Here is a 23,133-nt window from a genome sequence, read left to right on the forward strand (position 1 = left end):
TCCTGAAAAATGGAAATCCCATCCGAAGACTGAATAACCTGTAGACCCAGAAAGAAGTGCAAGAGACCAAGATCGGTCATCTCAAACTGCTCCATCAAAGCTCTCTGAAAACTCTGAATCATGGAGGATGAGCTACCTGTAATGATGAGATCATCTACATATAGCACTAGAATCAAAAGATCACCCTCCTGACGCTGAATATAGACTGTGTGATCGGAATGACAGCGCGTGAAGTGCGAGGAAAGCAAGAAGGAGTCCATCTTCTCATACCAAGCCCTGGGGGCTTGTTTGAGACCATACAATGAACGTCGAAGTCTGCAAACGAAAGAAGTGTCCTGCACAAAACCCTGAGGCTGCTTCATATAGATCTCCTCATGTAGGTCTCCATGCAAGAAGGCACTCTTCACATCCATCTGAAACACTGTCCATCCCTGTGAAGCTGCAAGTGAAAGTACCAGGCGTATAGAATTCATCTTGGCGATAGGAGCAAAGGTCTCAGAGTAGTCAATACCCTCTACCTGAGAAAACCCCTTCGCAACAAGACGGGCCTTATACTTATCAATAGAACCATCTGCAACATACTTGGTACGATACACCCACTTGCACCGAACCAACTTTCTTCCCTTAGGAAGAGGACAAAGATCCCAAGTATGATTCTTCATCAAAGAAGAATACTCCTCATCCATGGCCCTATCCCACTCTGGGTGTCCTGTCACCTCTGAAAACTTTTGAGGATCATCTGAAAGGGTACGACTCAAAAGACTAGAACTAGATGTCTAAGCACGAGTGCGACGAGTATCTGAAGGATCACCTGCCAAAGAACCAGCTGCATCAATAGTATCACGGGCCCACTTCGGCAAAGACGGAGCAACTGGTGGTGGTGGAGATGTTGGATCATGATCTACATCATCCTCAAGAGATAAGTAATCCTCAAGAGATGAAGAGGAAGGAGTAGGCAATGAGGGAGAAGCTGGTGATGGAGAATCCATCTGAGGATAGCACTCATCAAACTGGACATCCCGCCGAAACAAGACCTCTCTGGAATCAGGATCAAACAACCTGTATGCCTTAACATCCTCACAGTAGCCAACAAATATGAGTGGTCGGCTCTTCCTCTCCATGGCTATCCGCTGAGCATCAGGAATAAATGCCCAAGCCTCACTACCAAAAACTCAGAATGTAGAAACATCAGGCTTGACATGGGTGCAAGCCTCCTCAGGAGTCATATGGCGTAATGCCTTATGGGGCATCCGATTCTGAATATATTTGGCACAATTGACTGCCTCAGCCCAAAATGAAGAACTCATAGCTCGAGACTGTATCATACAATTTGCCATCTCCCGTAAGGTTCTGTTCTTTCTCTCAGCAACACCATTCTGTTGAGGGGTATAAGGAACTGTAAACTGATGTTGTAAACCATGCTCAGTGCAAAAATCTCTGAAAGCTTGATTTACATACTCCACCCCATTATCTGTGCGTATCCTCCTGATAGAAAGTCCAGATTGCTTCTCCGCAAATGTCTTAAACTTCTTGAAAGAGTCAAAGACATCAGACTTGTACTTAAGAAAGTACACCCATGTACGTCTGGAGAAGTCATCAATAAAAGTGAGTACATAACGGGCCCCTGAAAAAGGAGGAGTCGGAAAGGACATAAGATCACTGTGTACCAACTCTAGGGCTGCACTAGCACGAGAGGCTCGACCCTTAGGAAAAGGATCTCGATGATGTTTGCCAAGGACACAACCACGACATACACCATCCCTTCAAGAAATCTGTGGAAGCCCAATCACAAGTGCCTGTGTACTCATCTGCTGTAGATATCTGTAATTGACATGACCAAAACGCTCATGCCAAAGCTTGCTCACTGAATCTGCATGTGCTATAAGAGAGGAACCAACAGTGTCTGAACTCTCAAAGCCATCAAAACTATATAAGTGAGATGCAGAATCCACACTCCCAGTAGCCACAACCAAGTCAGGATCATGAAGATCCCGAATAACCACATCATGAGGAGAGAACTCAACTGTCTTACCAGAGCCAGAGTGGCAAATCTGATAAACGGATAGAAGGTTTGTCGAAATGTCAGGAACCAAAAGCACATCCTGAAGACAACCACCATCCAATGAAACAGTACTAGAACCCTGAACGGAATGTTGTGCTGAGTCACCAACTGCAATATGTCTAGTGCCTGTAGGAGCAAGAGCGGTGACCAAATCCTGTGTGTGTGTCATATGGTGAGAGGCACCAGAATCTAGAATCCAAGTGGACGCTAAGGACAATGCTCGTGCAGAAAGAGCATGACCTTTCCCTGTGGGCTGTGAAGGAGGCTGTGGTGCACTGATATTATGCTGCTGCATGGCTTCCTCCAAAGCCTCTAAACGTTTCCAACACCTGGAAACGGGATGTCCTTCCTTGCCACAAAAACTGCAAGGATCACCTGATTTCTTCTTAGTCTTGGAGGAAGACTCACCAGACTTTGAAGATTTGCCCTGTTTAGAATTGAATTGTGGTTTTGGATCAGACTTAGGTGGTGGCTTGGAGGGATTCTCACTAGCCTCTGAATCTTTCTTAGGCTTCGGTTTCTGCTTCTGTTTTTCTTTGGAGGACTGGGCTACAAATGCTTGGTTCTGTGAACCTGAAAGTGAATCCAACTGCTTAAGCTTAGCTTGCTCACGAGTCAGACGATCACAAAAGACCTCAAAAGAAGGCATGACATGTCGAGCACCCAAGGCATCCATGGTGGAATAGAAGGTCGAAGAGAAGATCTGAAATGGACCCCGAAGCTTGGAGAGAATCAGAAAAATGCACTCTGTATCAGTCTTAGTTTTACCACAACCCTGCAAGATTGATCTTTGCTGTTTGAACTTCATCAGAAAGTCCTCAATAGAAGGAAACGAATCAGGTACCAAGGAAGTTAACTCTGCCTCAAGCTGCAAAGCTCTGAACTCGTTGACAGTACCAAAAAGTCCTTCAAACTTGATCCAAATGGCTAGAGGAGTGAGACAACCCTCAAGACGAAACTGAAGATTGTCAGAAATGTGTAAAGCCATCAATCCCATAGCCTGATCCATATTGTTCCGGTGCTGCATAATCTCAAAAGGATGTGTCAACTGAGGCTGAACCTCATCCAAACAGGACCATAACCCTTTTGACTTGAGAAGAGTCATCATGCGACCCTTCCAAGTGTGGTAATTATGCGGTGTGAGAGATTCAATAGGTTTGTCTGCCATCCTGTGAACTGTGCCTCAACTGCTCTGAATTTTTAATTATTATTAAGTGGTCTTTCAAAACTAGACAGAAGATGCAGAAGGGGGTTTGATTTTTTTTGTATTGGTGTTTGTAAATTCTAGTTTTCTGATGTAAATAACAGAAAGCAAGAGAAAACACCCCCCCACAATGCAAAAAACTAATCCCCAGTACAAACTGAAAGCCAGAAAATGATAGAAAGCAATAACGGGTTGAGACAAAATTTGGAGCACCTGAAGAATTTTCTGATGAAATAGACTGTAGATCTGGAAAGAGCACAGAACCACCTTTCCGACGCCTATTCGCTTTCGAAAAACGGAGTCCGTATGCAAAAGATATGGCTCCTGGAGTGCAAAAAACTTGTTCTGACTTTGACTGGCAAAAAACACTGCAAAACGGCAAAATCAGAGAAAAAAACCTGCATCAATTAGATCGGGCTCGGAACCAGCTTTCCAACGCCTATTCGTTTTTGAAAAACGGAGATCGGACGCCCAAATTATGCCCGATTTTGTAAAACTGCTCCTAAAGGGCCCAAATAGGCCCTTATAGCCCTGAAGGGCTAAAAAAAATAAGCCCCTGGTCTGTTGGGCGACCAGGGACCAGAGCAGGGACTGGTGGCGCGGTGGCGGCGGCGGCGCGCGGGGTGGGCTCAGGCGGCGGGCGGGCTGGGGCTGGGCGGCGGGCGGGCTGGCTGGGGCCGGGCGGCGCTCGAGCGGGGAGCTGTGCCGGCGGCGCGGCGGAGGTTACCGCCGGCGGTGGCGGTGGCCGGGCGGGGGGCCGCCTGGAAGTAGCGGCGCGCTGGTAACAGACTGGCTGCGCGTTTTGTGAATAAAAACCCTGTGTTTTTTATATTTTTTTTTTGATTTTTTTTCACCTCGGTTTTCGTGCCCTAGGGTCGTACGGCCTTGGGGCCAAAAAAAATTTGCCTCCTGGTGCAACTGTGTCCAAATCGGACGAATTTTATATGGAAATAGGGGTTTTTGGGCGCTACAAGCTCAACGGTGAGGTCCGTTTGGGCTCAAAGTACACCGAAAAAAAATACCCCCTATTCCAAAATAAAAAACAGAAGACAAACACAGATCTGATGCAACCAAAACCTGGATCTCAAAATCTTTCAAAAGTCTGAACAAGCTGCAGCAGATCCAGCTCTGATACCATGTAGGATTTGAGAAATACAAATCCACAGAACCCAAAAGAAACCTGCATGCAAGAAACCTGTCATAGAGAAAGAGAGAGAACGAATACAAGGGTTTTGGCTCTGACAAAGAGAAAAGATGTATTATCAGAGAAAAAATGAATCAATAATATGAATAATACAAGAGATCAATCCTTATAAAGGAGATCAACACCAAAAGGAAAACCTAACCCTAAGGTGTGAGCATTTAATAATTAAATATTAATTATTAAATGACTAATGTATGCATAAAGAGAAATCTTAAGAGGAGAGCAAAGTTAATTAATTACTTTACTCTAACAGTCACGACCTGGATTGCTTGCTTAGTGATCTTGTAAGGCTTATCGAACCATATAAATTCGTCGTAAATTCTGTTGAGTACGAATCGGATCCATTCTTTCTCATCAAATGTCAAAAAGTGTACGGACTGAGAGAAACCCTTGGCCTGCAAATGCTGATATTTAGGCTTGAGATTTGCCAAGTTGTCCGCGATATGATTGTTGTACAGGGTCAACAATTCACCGCTGCCGTGTTCATGAAGAGCATAATAGATATATGCCTTGATGCCCTCATTATGAAGAACACTGTAGGGTACAGAGGAAAACGCTCCTTACGGATCATCCTCGACTGATTTGAAAGGATGTTTCTTGAAAATGGGTCGAGCCCTATCCTTGATTTCCACAACCAGCGGTCTAGCAATTCCAATTATTGATGCCATTGAGAACTTAGGGTTTTCAAAAACTGATACCTCGAAATAGATAAATACCTCAATTCACAATTGGGGACATAAATTCTCTTGAAGTCGCTTACCGGAGCATCAAATCTTCTGTAAATCTTCCGGATAACATCTCTGCATATATGATTCAAAGCTTCTACAACCTTCCGTAATCGATTGCAGATCTTTGAAGAGGGGGTTCTTAGAATCTGCATGAAAAGTTCCCCCTAAGGTAAAAAGCCCTAGTTATCAGATGAAGATCCTGCACCAGATTCGGGTGTAGATCTATTTTTTGTCTTGGATTCATCTTTTCTGACCCACATCTTTTCATGCTCATCTCTAATCTCCTCTACCTTTGCCTTTCCTTTCTCATCTCATTTTTTCTTGTCTACCAGAAAATTCTTGTTCACATTTTAGCTTCTGCAATATTTTGCAATGTGACCGACTTTCTTGCATGCACGACAAACAACATTCTGCACAGGTCTGAAGTTCATCTGATTTGAGCTCACGATGCACTGGTTAGAGATACTTTCAAACATCCCACAAGCATAGCATCTCTTGTTTTGAACATTAACCATTATTGCTCTGCACATGTTCGTCTTGTGACAAAAATTATTGCATATGGAACACTGATCGGTAAAGGTAGGACCTTTTTGTTGTTGTTGCAAGAAGGGGGAGGATAAATGAATGTGTATTGTACATATGAGGAGGAAGGACTATGTGTACAAAGAAATAGAATGTAAATGTCAGAGTAGCACCGATAGAGGCAAAGTAGTACCAATAGAGGCAGAGAAGGCAGAGAACAGGGGGAGAACTAGAATAGGAGAAGAATTCCAGTTCAATCTAGCTAGATGTTTTGCCACCAATGCCAAAGGGGGAGATTGTCGGCATCACGGTGAGCATGATGAGGTTTGAGGTACTTAGAGGTTGTCATTGATAGTAAATACAAGCTCTAATGTCATCACAACCGATCGAAAAATGGCTTAGTGGATTTGTAAGGAACAGGGGACTGAAGACTTCGACCGATTAGAAGAGACCGGTTTACAAGAAGCAACGGGTAGTTTAGCTGAGTGAAACAGGTTCATCGATATAAAGGAAGCAACCGGTAGCAGATGATAACGGTGATTGATAAGCATGTGAAGTGGAAAGGATAAGAACGCGTAGTCATCAACATGTTTTGACTTGCTAACATGTGGATTTGACAAATTTAGAAAGAGCTAGTTGAAGTCGGAGTGCTTGCTAGAGAACCAGCGAGATTTTTGGGATGAGCGGATAGTCTCACCGATATAATCGGTGAGATTTGTGGAATGAATGGATTGGCACACAATGATTTTTGAGTTCGAATTTTGGAGTGAAAGTTCTCTCTAAGATTGAAGTAAGCTATATACATGTTTTTCATCTTGATTTTGTCGCATCATTGCAGTTGTGAGTGAGCAGAGATTGAAAATCAGAGTAAGGTTAAGAACGAGCTAAGGGCAGAAGGGTTCCTTATGAATCAGTGAAGTCATCACCGATCAAAGATTGAAGCAAATACATAGCAGATCTATTCGACAGAAAAGTGTCATCATCAAATAAATGATTTATTGCACTCTAAACATTGCAGTAGATTAAATCCGTTAACAGGGTGAACCAGAATTGGTTACCTTTGTAAAATCCCCTAACAGGGTTGCTCTATGAAGTGTAAAATGCTTTTGCAAGGTGAATCCTAATAAATTCTAAGGTTTTGTTAATAGGATGCCTAACATGTTTAACAGGGTGATGTTCTCAGAAGGAATAGGATTGTAAGCTCTTAACCAAGCACGCTTTTTATTGCAGTAAGAGATATTGTGGGTTATCCCCACCGTGGTTTTCTCCCTCTAATCGATGGTTTCCACTTATAATTGCTGGTGTTATGTGATGTTTATTTGATGTATGCAAATCTCTTTCCTTCAATTTTCCTACCTTCATGATTAATGCAATGTTTTAAGTTAATTTAAAAAGGGTAGTTGCAGACCAGTCAGTTTGGAATATTATTGTTTATAAACTGTTTTTACTGGATTCATCCCCCTTTTAGTCATCGGTTAATACCAATAATTGGTATCAGAGCATAGGTCCTCTAAAGAAAAGTTTAACAGCTTGAGGAAAAGATCATGTAGGAATACCGGTATGAAAAGCAGCTTGATGAAACTAATGAGATGATTGCTCAGTTGAAGGATAGACTGAAAAAATCACTTGCTAAAAGGAAGGAACTGTCTCTACAACTTAATGAGAGTCAGGATATCATAGATCAACTCTCTGAACATAGTGGATTTGAGGAAGAAGAAGAGGCAATCTCAGAGTTGATGGAAAAGAACAAGAAGCAGACATAAGAAATCACATATCTAAAAAGAGAGCATGGAAGTCAAGCCCTAAGAATGACTGAAGAATCCTTAAGAGAGAAAGATGCAATCATCATTGAAAAGGATGAAGAAATCCGAATTCTTACTCAAGAGAACACAGTCATGTAAGAGTATCTGCTCGACAAAGCAAAGGAAAAGGAGATGATGGTGGAGGAGACTGAACAACTCAAAAATGAGTTGAAAGTTACAAATGAGAGAAATGAAAAGTTGAGAAAATTTAATGAAAGCTCTAAGAAGATAGATGAACAATTAAAAGCTTAGAGGAGAACAATGGTGACAACCGGTCTTGGCTACTTCGGTACAGGTCCTCAGGAAACAGGAGAATCATCTAATCCCAAGAGGATGAAGGATGATAAAAGGGACAAATTAGAAATAAAAGGTATGAAGTTTTCTAAATCTTCTTGCAATTATTGTGGTAAATCGGGTCATAAGTCTGATGTTTGTAGATATGGACCAGCCAGTGACGAGAAGTCATTCAGCATTGATGGTTATTGCTATAATTGCCACAAGTATGGACACACTGCTTATGAGTGTAAATTTCGATCAAGTAGCATGTCTAGTAGAAGAAGCTTTAATGTATATTGGTTTACATATAATAAATATGGATAGAAAGCTAAAGAATGCATGTTTAAGTCAAATGCATGAAGATTTCCACCCAAATCGGTAACCCCTAATAGAAAGAGTAATCAGCTTAATGCCACCTGTTCCACTTGTGGAAGTTTTGGTCATGTTGCAGCGAATTGCAGGATGAGAATGGGTTAGAGAAACAATGCAGGACCATGGAAAACAACTGGTATGGCATGTTTCATTTGCCATAAGATCAATGATGTAGCCGGAGAGTGCAGCAACCGATCCTATAACGGTCTAAAAATAGGAACTAGTTTGGCAAAAAGTAAGGGCCAAATGATTTGAAAGGAAAGAAGACAGTTGAATAGGTGAAGAATGAACAAAAAAGATGTGGACTACGAAGGAATCAAGCAAAGGAGGAGAGAAGCATTCTGAAAATATGTCATGATTGAACAGTGATGACAATTCTTCTTCAAACTCTTATTTGCATTACTTAGATGCAGAAAAGTTGGCATATTGTTTGTAATTCTTCATCAATGAATTATTAAGAGTATATGTGTTAAAGGTTGTATTGCTACTGGTAGGGAAGTAACAGTGGTAAATTATGAAATTTATCGTTTGAGGTCGTACAACTTAATTGTTGTAAAATTGCATAGAACAACTTAATAAATAAAGAAATGAAAGCTCATTTTGTTTACCTTGCTTTCATTTGTGCATTAGTGAGCTCCTTGTAACTAAAGTAAGTTTGGAGATCAAGCAGTGAAGTTTTGGTGATCCGAAGCCCTAGCAGAAATGGTAGAAGAAGTCAATCTGTGAATTCTATTTAAATTCATCATGACAGCTTCCGTGTCGACTCCTATGTTGGTTGAGGTAGTTACAGAACGATAATCCGAGTTCAAGTTGCATCCTATGAATGCTGGAGAAATCGATATGATTGGTGCCCTATCATGTGTACCCTCTGATGTGTAACTAGTTGAAGATATCCGTTCTTTCATCCACTCTAATCTTGAAGAACTTGGAGTAAAATTCATTCAAGATAAATTCAAAATGTTCTGCGACAGTGGTTTGTTGAAGGCAGAGCATATGCATCTGAAGACCAAGGGTTTGTCGAATGCGATTGATATTCGTAACCAATTCCATGCTGATTGGATTAGGTATGTGCTAAGTAGAGTGCATGACTAGTTTCTATGGTTGGGAAATGAAGCGCCAATCAAAATCATAAATGAGGTGATCCAAAGAGTAACAGGGTTCAGCGCAACAGGTGAAGCACTAACCATAAGGACAATATCATCTGGTGATGTCGCTCGGTTGACTCAATCCCAATTTGACAAAGGAGCAATGATAATCACTCACATTGAGTACACAAAATTGAGGTTTGCATCTGCAGTGATAGCCAATAGGGTTTATCACTCAAGCCACATAAACAGTGTGCCGAGCGTTGCTATCTATGCAGCTTACCGGATCATCAAGGAGGATGCAACATATGACATTTGTGAGATGATAAGAAGTCAATTCCTAGTGAACATGGGCCGAATCAAGAAGGACAAAAGGGAATCATTCAAGTATGGTTCAATATTAGTATGTATCTTCTTCTGTGCAAATTTTATTTCCCATTAAGGGCAATGTAGTGTGGTCTGAAGATAAACGTATCACAGTTCAAATAGGTGAAATGGTTAGAGACTTAGGTGATAAGTTTGGAGAGACAATGTGGGGTTATCTTAAAGATTTCGAAACTAGAATGCATCAATGAGAGAGAATTCCAACCGGTATAGTCCACAAGTTCAAGCACACCATTATGTGGCTCACTAATACTCCCACAGATAATTCTATTGACAACGAACCTCATTTGCTTGAAAAAGGTGTAGAGGAAGAAACCCCAAGGTGATAGATTCATCAATACCATCTGTTGATGAAGCAGAAAAGAAGGAAGTAGAAAAGAAGGAAGAAGAGAAGAAAGAAACAGAAGAAAAAAAATAGAAAGGAAGGAAACAAAAATAACTGATACTGGTCCAGAGGAGATCGAGGAACTAGAATAGGACAAGAAGAAAAAGGATTCCCCATCCGGTCAAACTAAGTAATAGATACCAAGAAGATGACCTCCAAACAGTTAATGAAAGTTTCAGAAAAACTGAGAATTCAAGTTGAAAAGGCCAAAGTTAGAGCAAAGAAAAAGAAGGCAAGAATTCTTAATACTGCAAAGACAATTCTATCTAATCCCATTCCTGACATTGCTGTTGATGAGAATGCATCCATCATTGATCAGTTGGGTACTCTTGCCAAAGCAATCGGTTCAGAGGAAACTGATCTGGAGAAGGTTGCAGCTACGCAGTATGAAGCTAGGAGAGGTGACAAATTAATGTAACAAATATTAGGTGACAAAGTTGCTCTCTCTAACAATACTGAAGAGGTAAAATCTATCTTAAAGGAAGTTGGCCAATTATTGGTCAAATTATCAAACTTCATCGATTTCATCAAAGATCTTGAAGATAAAAGATTACAGACTCAAAAGGAAATCCAAGATCAGATAGGTACTTTTGATCCTCTTACAAGCTCTATAGCGACTTTTAGTTGAAAAGTCAAACAGTTGACACATGAAGCCAACAAGCTGAAAGAGGAACAGGACAAATGAGCTCTCAGCTTGTTAGAGCTACAGTGTTACCTTGCACCCATCATTGATTTAATGCAAGTAAATGTGAAAGAAGTAGAAAGCCTCATTAGTTCACCTGATTGTTGTTGACTCAATGATAAATGGATAGTACCAAACCGGTACTGAGAGGGGGGGGTGAATCAGTACAGGCAAAAACACATTCCTAAAATGGGTTTGTCAACAGACACTGTGCTTTGGCAGACAAATAGTAACACCAGTCTTAAACAGAGTACAATCGACAAAAACCCAGAGTAACTGAGACAAGCATAAACCGGTTGACACTCATCTTTTCATACAATCTAATACTTCATTTCCATTTCACCCTAGTGCATGAACAGGTAATCTATCATCAAGATGTATAAACAGTTAGATGAACATGATTTACCTTTAGACACAAATCACTTAAACCATCACATGAATAACACCACACATGACACACAAATTTTTCACGTGGAAACCCAACTAGGAAAAACCACGGTGGGGATGAATACCCACAAGCTGTTTTTGAACTCTTTAGAAGTCCGCTCTATTAGGAGCTTTGTCCAGTTAAAGACTGATACAATAGATTCTGTTAGGGATCACCCGTTTAAGGGATGGCTAGAATACCCGGTTAAGGGTTAAAGCTTGTTAAAGGTTACCTTGTTGGAGGATTTCAAGAACTCAATGGTTTTGAATCACCTTGTCAAAGGATTTAAAGTAAGGCGGTTAAAGCTACCCTGTTAATGGATTTCTCAGCTGTTGAAGTGGTTAGAGATCAACAGGTATTATAGTGATTTGGTAACAACACTCAATGCCAATGCAGATCCGCTTTAGCTCCTCTTCACCTTCTGCACTTACACTCTGCAGGTATCACTTCTCTCCTTTGGTCGGGCAAGAATCACGTATCTCTTCACTTGGATACACACACAACTTTTGCCAACAACCTCAGAAAGAAACACAGCATCGACCTTATAGGAAATAGATAGGTCGGTAGCATAAACCCTAAACCCTAAACTTGTTAGGTTAAGCAATTCAAACGGTTCAATCCTGATCGTTGAGCATATTGCATTAAATGCAACAATCTTGAACCGATCTCAAGACGTTCTCCATCGTTCGTTTTCCACCGCTTTCATGGCGGCTGATAACCGATCACCTGTTTTCACCATTTACAGACTTCGCACATTCCGGAGGTAGATAGGAACAATCTCCTTCATGCAAGATACTTCACGCGCACAAGGCTGACGACGCAACACGATCTGTTCTTCGTTATAAATGCTAACTCGTGACACAAAGTCACTGGTTGAGTCACACAGGCTTGAAGCACTTAAACCAGAAACCCTGAAGTTAAGACTACCAACCGGTAGTCATACAAAGCTTCCATGTACCGGTTCCCATAACCACATCAGAAACACACCGCTTCACTTTGGCACATATACCAGTTCACAATTTTATACCGGTTCTAACATATACCGGTTCTTGGTAACATACCGATTCTCTCTTCTTGAGCATATTGACATCAATGACGACATACAATGTCATCATGTCCTCATACCGTTTCACATAATGCCAACAATTGTAAGACAGTAGATGATATGGAGGATTTTGTCACAAATCTACATGGACAAATCCACTCTATGAAATAGGTGAAGCCTTCATGGGAATCTACTTTGAAGGCTGGTAAGGTCAATTTCAAAGACATTTTTGATTTACTCTCATCCTTATGAATTCGTTTGTATAATTTTATTCTTTTTTTGTTATTGTTGCAAAAAAGGGGGAGAATAAATGAATGTGGATTATACATATGAGGAGGAAGGACTATGTGTACAAAGCAAAATAATGTAAATAGTCAGAGTAGCACCGGTAGAGGCAGAGTAGTACCGGTAGATGCAGAGAAGGCAGAGAATCGGGGGAGAACCGAAACAGGGGGAGAATTCAATCCAGCTAGATGTTTTGCCACCAATGCTAAACGGGGAGATTGTTGGCACTATGGTGAGGATGATAAAGTTTGAGGTACTTAGAGGTTACCATTGATGGCAAATACCAGCTCTAATATTATCACAACCGATCGGAAAAGGGCTATACTGGATTGGTAAGGAAGAGGGGACTGAAAACTTCCACCAGCGAGCAAAGACGGGTTTACAAAAAGCAATCGATAGTTGAACTGAGTGAAACAGGTTCACCGATATAAAGAAAGCAACGGGTCGCAGATCATAACGATGATTGATAAAGAGTGTGAAGTGAAAAGGATAAGCATGCGTAGTCATCAGAAGTTTTGGCTTGCTAACATGTGGATTCGATAAATGTAGAAAGATCTAGTTGAAGTCAGAGTGCTTGCTAGATAACTGGTGAGATTTTTGGCATGAACGAATGGATTGGCGTACAAAATGATTTTTGAGTTCAAATTTTGGAGCGAAAGTTCGCGCCAAGATTGAAGTAAGCTATAAAGATGTTTTTCATCTTGATTTTGTGGTGTCATGGGAGTTGTGAGTGAGTAGAGATTGAAAATTAGAGTAAGGTGAAGAACGAGCTAGGGGCAGAAAGGTTCGTTAATGAATCGGTGAAGTCATCACCGAGCAAAGATTGAAGTAGATACAAAGCGGATCTATTCGACAAAAAAGTGTCATCATCAGATCAATGATCTGTTGATCTCTAATTATTGCAGCAGATTAAATCCCTTAACAGGGTGAACCTTAACCGGTTCTGTTTGTAAAATCCCCTAACACGGTCACTCCCACAAATAAATCTATTGACAACGAACCTCATTTGCTTGAAAAAGGTGTAGAGGAAGAAACCCCAAAGGTGATAGATTTATCAATACCATCTTTTGATGAAGGAGAAAAGAAGGAAGTAGAAAAGAAGGAAGAAGAGAAGAAAGAAACGAGGAAAAAAAATAGAAAGGAAGGAAACAAAAATAACTGATACTGGTCTAGAGGAGATCGAGGAACTATAACAGGACAAGAAGAAAAAGGATTCCCCGTCCGGTCAAACTGAAGGCAGAAATGAAGTGTTCACTTGATCCTTAAAGTGATTAATGAAGTCAACTTTGTCTTGATTCACCATGCATTGATCTTCTTTCTCCTTGGGCTTGTCCATCAACTCTTTCCTCTTCTCTCTTGAAGTGTTCACTTGATCCTTAAAGTCATTAATGAAGTCTTCAGCTGCATTCAGGTTTCTCTTTAAGGAGCTGATCTCGTTTCTTTCTATATCAAGATCCTCAAGTGCCACACTAAGCTGTCTCTGAAAACTGGAATGCATTGATTCAATCTCCCGGACCTTCCTCAAGCGATTAGGCTTCCTCAAAGGAACTAGGCTCTGATACTAATTGTTGGAATTAAGGAACACAGAGAGGGGGGGGGGGGGTGAATTAGTGTTGTAGCAGTTAACAAATTTTTTTTATTTAACTTTAAACCACCAGAAGCATGCACCTGAAATTGAAATACAAAAACTCAAAACAACCAACCAGAAAAGCATAACACCAAGATTTTTATGTGGAAACCTAAATGGGAAAAACCGTGGTGGGATTTGAACTCACAATATTATTCCACTATGGCTAGTAGCAAAACAATATTACATGAGGGGGAATGCACAAGCATTCAGGCACACTGCCTAAAGCTCACTGCTCAATTACAATAAGGGCTACATTCCCGAAAGGCTCACTTACTTATTCATCACTTACAGTGATGAAATACAATGAAAGAATTCCAAAATAGCATCTAGCAATACCTAGATGAGTTCCGGTAAAGTGCCAAATCCCTGACTGTATCTTGTCCCAGTTAGCGACTAGATCAAGAATGTGTACGTGAAACTACACTATAAAAGATTTTCGATCACCACTCCCACTCATATCGATCAAACCACACACCAAAAAGATCTTCTGCACCGGTCTTATATATCTGCAATCATAAAATAATCATTTATCAGGATGATCTGTTAATGTAACGTGTAGGATATGTCGGCTTGACGGGATAACTAAAGACAACTGCGGATGACCAAATCAATCATAAAATGATGTCTCTATGTCGGCCCAATCAACCCATGCATGATTCATAACATCACAATCACCGAAAAGCTTTCGAATCAAAACTGTTTGTCTTAACTTGAAATACCGGTTACCTAGCTACCGGTTTACATCCACTTCCAGATACCAAGATCCATGATTACCGGATAGGAATCTCAAGAAGAGTTGCCATCAATACCAAATTTAAACAATTAATCAATCATCAAAATGCACCGGATGAGTGGCAATTGCCAACAAGAGGATTCTCAAGGATAACACTTGGAGTGGGTCGTAATGAATTATTTAAGGATAACTCTGCTATTCTCAAGTGGCTTTAAAATTTTTCTAAGAAGGGAACAAAGAGAATTGACGCATAAAGTTTCCATGCATGAACAAGGTTTGTAACATAATAATATACATTATGTAATTGTCCTTGAAATGATAATTTTAAACACTTATGTACTATAAAACATACTTATTTCATGGAGGTGAGCGAAGGAATTTCTAATCCTTTAAGCCCAAGTTTAATTTGAAGGGTTATAGAAGCAATGATGGGACAAGTATAACCATCATTTACTTTAGTAAAGACTTCAAATTTGTGATAAGTGTCTTGATATGATTCAAAAGTATATAAAAATTCTTTTGTAACCACATTCACCATGCAATTTGGATCAATAAGCACCCCATGTTTGGGTTTGTCATTAATTCTAGTGATAATGTATAGGGGTCCATTATGTGCATGTATTGAGTTATCTTTTTGGGTAAAGGAAATACTAGGTTGAAGTTTAGTTTTAGGTTTGTCTTGTTTAGTATAGGGTTCCATCACATTAACTAGATGCTTAGCTTGGTTGGTTTAAAAATCGTTTTATATGTAATCAAAATTAGGCTCAACAACATTTGAGGAATGGGAATTTAAAGGATTACTGAAAATTTGTAAGTTTTTATAAGGATGTGTCACAGATTGTTTGTCTTTATAATTTAGACCTCTAGCTATATGATATTAGAGTCAATGAGGTTGTGGACTTCATGCTTTAGATGTCTATGTATCACTTAGTATCATGTCTAAGAGTATGAGGATATTGGCAAAAGGCCTTTGGGTTGAATGAAGAAGGTAAAGGTTTGGAAGTGTCCATAGGATCAATCGGGGAAAGTTTAATCAATTTTTTGTTTAACTATTGAAACATAATGTTATTTAAGGACTTAGAAAGCTATGTAAAGTGTGGACTTCATTGGTGTAGAAGAACAGTGAGTTGCAATAGGTGGTGCAGATGAATAGTTAGTTGCAACAAGAGGTCTTTTATTTGCAACTTGAGTGTGAATATTATTAGAAGAATGTGCATTTATATTAATAAAGTTCTTATGTTTTCTTAAATGCTTGATAAGACTAGGGAGCCTCATTGGATTTATCAACTGGACATAAAGTTGATAATCATGGAGGGTTGTGCATAAGTGTGTGAATGAAGGAAATTTCTTGAACATCAACAAGAAGAAGAGAATAAGAACTTTGTGAATATAAAGTTTGATATCTACCCATAAAATTAGTCCTTTTCTCTTTCACACCTTGTTTACAAATGCATTAAATCAGTTAATGTTACTTGTGTTCCAATATTGTTTTCAAAATATAATAGAAATAGATTACCAATTGTGAAGGTAAATACTGACACAAGTATTATGCGTTTTGTATTATATTTCTTAAAATATGGTACCTTTATGTGTTGTGTCGTGGTAGTCTTTAGGGCGGTATACAAAAGTTTGCTACATAAGCAATATGAAAAAAGAGTTGGTTGGGACTAGCTTCGGCTTATGTTGGATAATTATTATTGTAATGATGACACATTTTATAATAGTTGGTTACGCACAATATTGGTAGGTCAATTGGTTTTTGAAAAGTTGGAATGTGATGGTGGATTGTATGGGATATTATGCTAGGTAGGTAGGACATTATGGTAAGTGAGTGATGCAGGAGCATCCCTGGTTCTTGGTAATCTTGCATCAACTAAAAAAAATTCCATTCTATTTTTCTTTCTGTTTTGTAGTATCAGCATTTCATTCTGCTTTTTCTGGAATTGACTCCTTGGATCTCGAGGAGTTGGATTTTGCTTGAGGTCTTGTTCATCTATCTTATTCCAAAACCGCAGAGCATTTCGATCATTTTCCGACAAGTTATCGCTATCGGTTTTCGAGAGAATTTTTCTGGTATTGGTTTCTTGGACCTATTTGCATTTGCAATCTATCAGGATCTAATGGATCGCTTCCGTAGCTTGCAGAGACCAGAATGTTGATTCTGATGTTCCTTGGCATGTGGCCGACTTTTCCTTTGATATACACTTCATCCTCTGGATTTTGCGGAGGAATTTTTTTGGCGGAGGCCGACCTTATTGTTTTACACATTAGGTCTTCTTCTCATATAAATCATTGTAATTGAGCATTAGAATGTAGACAGGATGAGATAAGTCAACATATTGAACATAGAAGATAGATCTTACGATTTGAGGTTGCGGTTGTGACCTGTTCTGTAATTAAGCATGTTTTAGCAGCTCAGTGAGTCGGTTTCTGTAACTTGGTTGTCACCGGTTGATTGTAAACAATTTTCATGATATAATTCATTCAATTCTGCATTGCCTCCATCATATCCTCGTGTTTTCGTTGTGTTTACTTTTGGTGACTGGTCCGAATTGATCTCTTTGAGATCCTTCCTAACCGGTGACAGCACTAAGTGGTATCAGAGTGAGCTTTCGCTCTGGAGATTGCGTGATCCTGAGAATTTTGTTGTAGGGTGGAAGACTGTGGATCCGATGTGCAGCTGTAGAGGATTGGCATAAAGATGGCACGAAGAGGAAATATGAATGGTGGAGCGTGTGGGAATGCAGACCCTGCTGTGATGAAAATATTGTGAGGAATTGAAGACTGCTTGGAAGTTGTTGAGATAGCCCAGAGAAGAGGTCGACAAATTGAAGATGTGAGTGAATATGAAGGAGAAGAAGCCTCGACAGAACAAGTAACCCCACCAACGATTGATCCAGATGAAGAGGGGTTTTTGAGGGTTTTGAGTAGGGAGAATACTAAACCTCATTTTACCCCACTGGAATATGATGGAAAGTTGGATTCAGAGGAATTGAAGGATTGGATCTCGGAGATGGAGAAATATTTTGATTTTGAGAACATTGCAGAGTAAAGAAGGGTGAAATATGCCTCTACCTGGTTGAAAGGTCATGCATCTCTTTGGTGAGAGGATTTGCAGGTTGATATACATGGGATCGGATGATTGCTAAGTTGAAATCAAAATTTATGCCTGTTGATTATCAAGTGAAGTTGTTTCAAAAGTTGCAAAATTTGAGGTAAAAAGAATCTAGTGTGAAGGAGTATGCCGAAGCATTTTACAACTTGAATATCAGATCCAGACATGTTGATGATGAACTTGAACAAGTTGCAAGATATTTGAATGGATTGCAGATGTCTATACAAGATGAACTCAGTTTGATCAAATTACAGAGTGTTGAAGAAGCTTATCAATATGCCTTGAACGCAGAAGAGAAGCTGAACAAAAGACATGAGCAGAGATAGAGAGGTAAACGTGGAAGGTTTTTTGGAGGAAGATTTCAAGGAGGAGGAAGATATACCGGAGGTAGAGGACCCTGTACGGATCAAAACAAGGACAAGGAAGTGAACAAAGAAGGTAATTCATACCAAAAGGATGATAAAAATTTCTATGAAAGGAGAGAACCGGATGGCTACTGGAATGAGAATTTTGGAAAAGATGATAGAAGACAAGACAAGAGAGTGTTTAGAGTAACATGCTATAAATGTGGAGGAGAAGGACATCGTGCTTTCGAATGTAAAAAAATAGAGAATACTGGAAGAACAACAGCGGTGGAAGAAAGCCCCACTGTATCAGTTGATAAACTGAAAGATGGAAAACTGTTGATGATGATGAGAGCGTTGTGTCATATCAGAGGAGATGAAGAGCCCTTGCAGAGGAAGAATTTATTCAAAACTAGATGTAAGGTATCCGGTAAGCAATGTAAAGTTGTTATTGATAGTGGTAGTGTATATAGCTGACCTTTTTTTTAAGGAAGTGGTGAGATTGCATGGATTACCTAAGAGCATAGTTTCAAACAGAGATACTAAGTTTGTTGGTTATTTTTGGAGAACGCTTTGGAAGAAGATGAAGACAGATTTGAAGTTCAATTCTACTTTTCACCTGCAGAATGATGGACAAACATAAGTAGTTAATCGGAGCTTGGGAAATTTGTTAAGATGCTTAGTTCAAGACAAAACCGGAAGTTGGGATTTGATTCTTGCACAAGCAAAGTTTGCCTACAATAATTCAGTAAATAGGAGTATCAGAAGGACACCTTTTGAGATTGTTATCGGAGCACACCCTAGAGGTATATCAGAATTGAGAGATATCAGCAGTGAAGACCGGAGAAGTTCAGAAGCAGAAGAATTTACAGATCACATAAGGACATACATATTCAAGTTAAGCACAATTTGGAGGACATGAACAACAAGTACAAGGAGAAAGTAGATGAGAAGAGGAGACAAAAGGAATTTGAAGTTGGTGATGAAGTGATGGTTTATCTAAGAAAAGAAATATTCCCAGTTAGAACTTATAACAAGTTACAGACGAGGAAGTTTGGACCTTGGAAGATTTTGAGAAAGTTCAGTTCCGAAAATGCTTATGAAGTGGAGTTATCAGTATCATTAACCAGAATTCATTGAGGACAATATTGCAGACTTGGAGAAATAGTTGCCTTGGAAGGAACGAGATTAGATTGAAGACATTTTGGACAATAGGATTGGGTGTAGTACCTGGAGCAGTCAGTATAAGGAGTATCTAGTAAAGTGGAAAGGCAGACCAACTAAAGATCCATCTTGGATTTCTCAGGCAGAGGTAGACCGCCTTGGTTTTCCTCTGACCCCAGCAAAGTGAGAGACTCACTTTTTCAACAACCTTGGATGAATGATGCAGGAGCATTCTTGGTTCTTGGCAATCTTGCATCAACCAAACATATTTCCTTTCTGTTTTGCTTTTTGTTTTATAGTTTTAGCATTTCACTCTCTATTTTCTGGAATTGGCTCACCAGATTTCGAGGATTTGGATTTTGCTTGCAAACTTGATCATCTACCTTATTCGCAAACCGCAGAGCATTTGGATAATTTTCCGATAAGTTATCGCTACCGGTTTTCGAGACAATTTTTCTGGTACTGGTTGCTTGGATCTATTTGCATTTATAATCTACCGGGATCTATCGGATCCCTTCCCTAGCTTGCGGAGCCCTGAACATTGATTCGGAAGTTCCTTGGTGTGTGGCCAACCTTCCCTTTGATCTACACTTCATCCTTTGGATTTTTTGAAGGAATTTCTTTGATGGATGACGACCTTGTTTTACACGTTAGGTCTTGTTCTTCAGCATTTGAACCCTTTTTGGGCCGACCAGATCCCCTTGGTGCGCATAAATCATTGTAATTGAGCATTAGAATGTAGATAGGATGAGATAAGTCAATATTTAGAACATAGAAGATAGATCTTACGATTTGAGGTCCTGGTTGTGATATGTTATGTAATTAAGCATGTTTTAGCAGGCCAGTGAGCCGGTTTTTGCAACTCGGTTGTTACCGGTTGATTGTAAAAAGTTTTCATGATATAATTCATTTAGTTCTGCATGGCCTCCATCATATCCTTGTGTTTCCGTTGTGTTTACTCTTGCTGACCGGTTTGGATTGATCTCTTTGAGGCCCCTCATAACTAGTGATTGCACCAGTGAGACATGGAGAAAATTGGTGGTTGTTTTAAGAAACAAAAGGGAGATTAGGGGAAGGTTGAACGTAGGTATATTGGTTCATAGGATGAGGCACAGAACTAACGGGGATGCGTTAACTATTTTTTGCAGTTTTAGACATGATCGAGGAAGTGTATGTAGGGCTAGAAGATATCCTTTTTGGAATTGGTTCTTCTGTATTTACTTGATTTCTAGGAATGGTCATAGTGTATTGATCCACTATGTGAGATATGCTACATACAACGTGAACACAATGCAAATCACCTTGTTTGAATTTCCTTAGATTCTTAATCACAAGGAATGCCTCTCAATCCAACAGTTTTGTACTTAAATTATTGAAGGTCTTCGAATTCCTTGTTAAGATTCTTCAGTTGTTTCTTAGGCACTTGAACTGCAAGGTCATCATCATTATTTATAATCGTTAGGGGAATTGTTCTCAGGTATATTAGGCAAGATGTGTGTTGTATTAAGGGAATATTGGTCTTCTGAAGCACAACATACAACTCAACCTCAACAAGATTACTAGTCAAAGCACATGAAGCCATGAGATGGCAACATTTTGCCACGAAAATCTTTGATTTAGAACAATCAGTTTTGAAACTCATAAACAATTATAAGCTCCACAAAAACACACTTGTTTGTAGAAAGCAATAGTGAAGGACTAGAAGAAAATTGAGGGATATTGGTTTGTGTTTTCAATGGTTTAGTTTGTTCGAAACAATTATTCTAATGTAATATGAAATTACAATAATGCAATAAATTATCCAATTAATTAAGTGATATGCAATAGTAGAAATGTTGTGATTGATTAATGAATTGATTAAATTGTGTGAAATAGAAATTTTGTGATTAATTAGCTAATTAATTAAGCAATATGAGAAAAATATTATGATTAATTAACTAGTGCGAGCATATAATCAGTAAATTTCAGAAATGATTCCATCTAAATTAGAAAATTAATGCAAATAAATTAGACCTAAGATGCACTAGTAAATTAATTTTTTTCGCAAATGTAAGCTATATTAGGTGAGATTACGAAAAAATTATGTTTGGAAAATGAGATCCTCTGCCTATAGATGCAAACTAATATTTTAAAATTTTATGGCATATAATTAGAAAACACAAATAGGTTCAGCTACAGTACTAAATGGGAGAGCTAGACACTTTGGGATTGTATGTTCCTTTTTTAGGGTTGGTGTTGAGATTGGTTTGTGATTTACGGTTAATCATAGAAATATGATAACTTTTAGCGATAACAATAAATTATAGAATCAATTGAAAACAAATTAAGCTAGATCTAGAAATAGCAAATAGAAAAGACTCGAGATCTACAAACTAGAGCTGAAAGTACTAGATTAGTATCTTGGGTGGCCAAGTAGAGGTTTGTTTACGATTTCAGAAGTCGTGACAACTTACGATAGCTTGCTATATCCTCCTATAACACTTTTGTTGGAAAATATGAACCTGTACACGTAAAACAAGAAAAAATTATGCGACACTACACTTACTAAAATGAATATAGATTATTTTTATGAAAATTATAATAATTGCTTTATTGTTATTCTATGTGTTCTTTAAAATAAATTAAAGTTATATTTGATCTTATATTCAATTATTTTATTGAAATGAAAGAAATTTTTTAATAAATTTAAAGCTAGTCATCAATACTCATCACACTTAATAATGTAGTTGGAATCAACATGTTTTTTATTTCTATTATTTAATGAGGAATGTAAACAAAACTATAATAGTAAACGATTTGCTACAATTTTAATACGGAAGTACCTATTCTTAACATGTATTTAAAGATGAAGATAAGTTGTTAGGTAACTTTGAAGATGCAATCTTTTCAAGACAATAAATTAATGTATTGTTTATTTTGTTGAAAAATCAAGGAGCGAATGTTGATGGAGGAAAATACAAGGCTTCGTAAAAAGGTTAGAATATCAACTTGTAGTTTCTCTTGTCAACGAATATTGTAATTATTAATCATTACTTTTTATTCTTATTATTAGTCCACTTATATTATGTTTTTAATTTATATTTTTATTTGAATATTATATAAAATTGGATTTTTTTTATGTTTTTAGATTAACGATTTGACACAATAATATTATATATAAGCGTTTTTGAAAATTGATATGAATATTGTGGTACTTAAATCTATTTACGATGCGGCGATATTTTATTTTAGACTATGTTGTATGATTCAATCTATCAATCTTCTATTCAGTGTAAGATTTTGCTTATTTAACGAATTTTCGGATAATGTGCACTTTATTATGATTGAATACTATATTTAGCTACAAAATTTATCATTGTAAATGACGCTCATATGCCAAATTCGTGATTTGACCCATCTAACAACTCTAATTTAGGTACATTTAAACTTAGCAAACTCATTTGCCTCAACTACTTGAGCTTGGTGGTCTCTAGGGTTATTATTAAATTTTTTATGCTAATTATTTTTCAACAGTTGATTCTAGAATTAAAACAAGTTTGAAAGAAAAATTAAAAAGCTATGAAAGACCTACAAAATAATTGCAGTAGAAAAATCTGCACAAGAGAACAAAGTTAGAATATGAGAGCAACAAAGCAACAGGGTTAGAACATGATAAACATATAGATATTTATAAAAGAGCATGGA

The 23,133-nt window shown here is 38.5% G+C and overlaps 1 protein-coding gene across 1 annotated transcript in view; it reads left to right on the top strand.

Annotated features, from left to right (window-relative positions):
- LOC131032729 (MADS-box transcription factor 50) overlaps positions 1–22,501 on the top strand; it is a 172,811-nt gene extending 150,310 nt beyond the window's left edge. Inside the window, exon 6 of the mRNA XM_059221240.1 lies at positions 22,382–22,501. Within this exon, the coding sequence (XP_059077223.1) occupies positions 22,382–22,468 (87 nt within the window). The 3' untranslated portion in view covers positions 22,469–22,501. The remainder of the gene's footprint in view (positions 1–22,381) is intronic.
- Positions 22,502–23,133: the final 632 nt, after the last annotated feature.

The sequence above is a fragment of the Cryptomeria japonica genome, chromosome 5 (assembly GCF_030272615.1).
Source record: "Cryptomeria japonica chromosome 5, Sugi_1.0, whole genome shotgun sequence".
In the NCBI taxonomy this organism is placed as follows: Eukaryota; Viridiplantae; Streptophyta; class Pinopsida; order Cupressales; family Cupressaceae; genus Cryptomeria; species Cryptomeria japonica.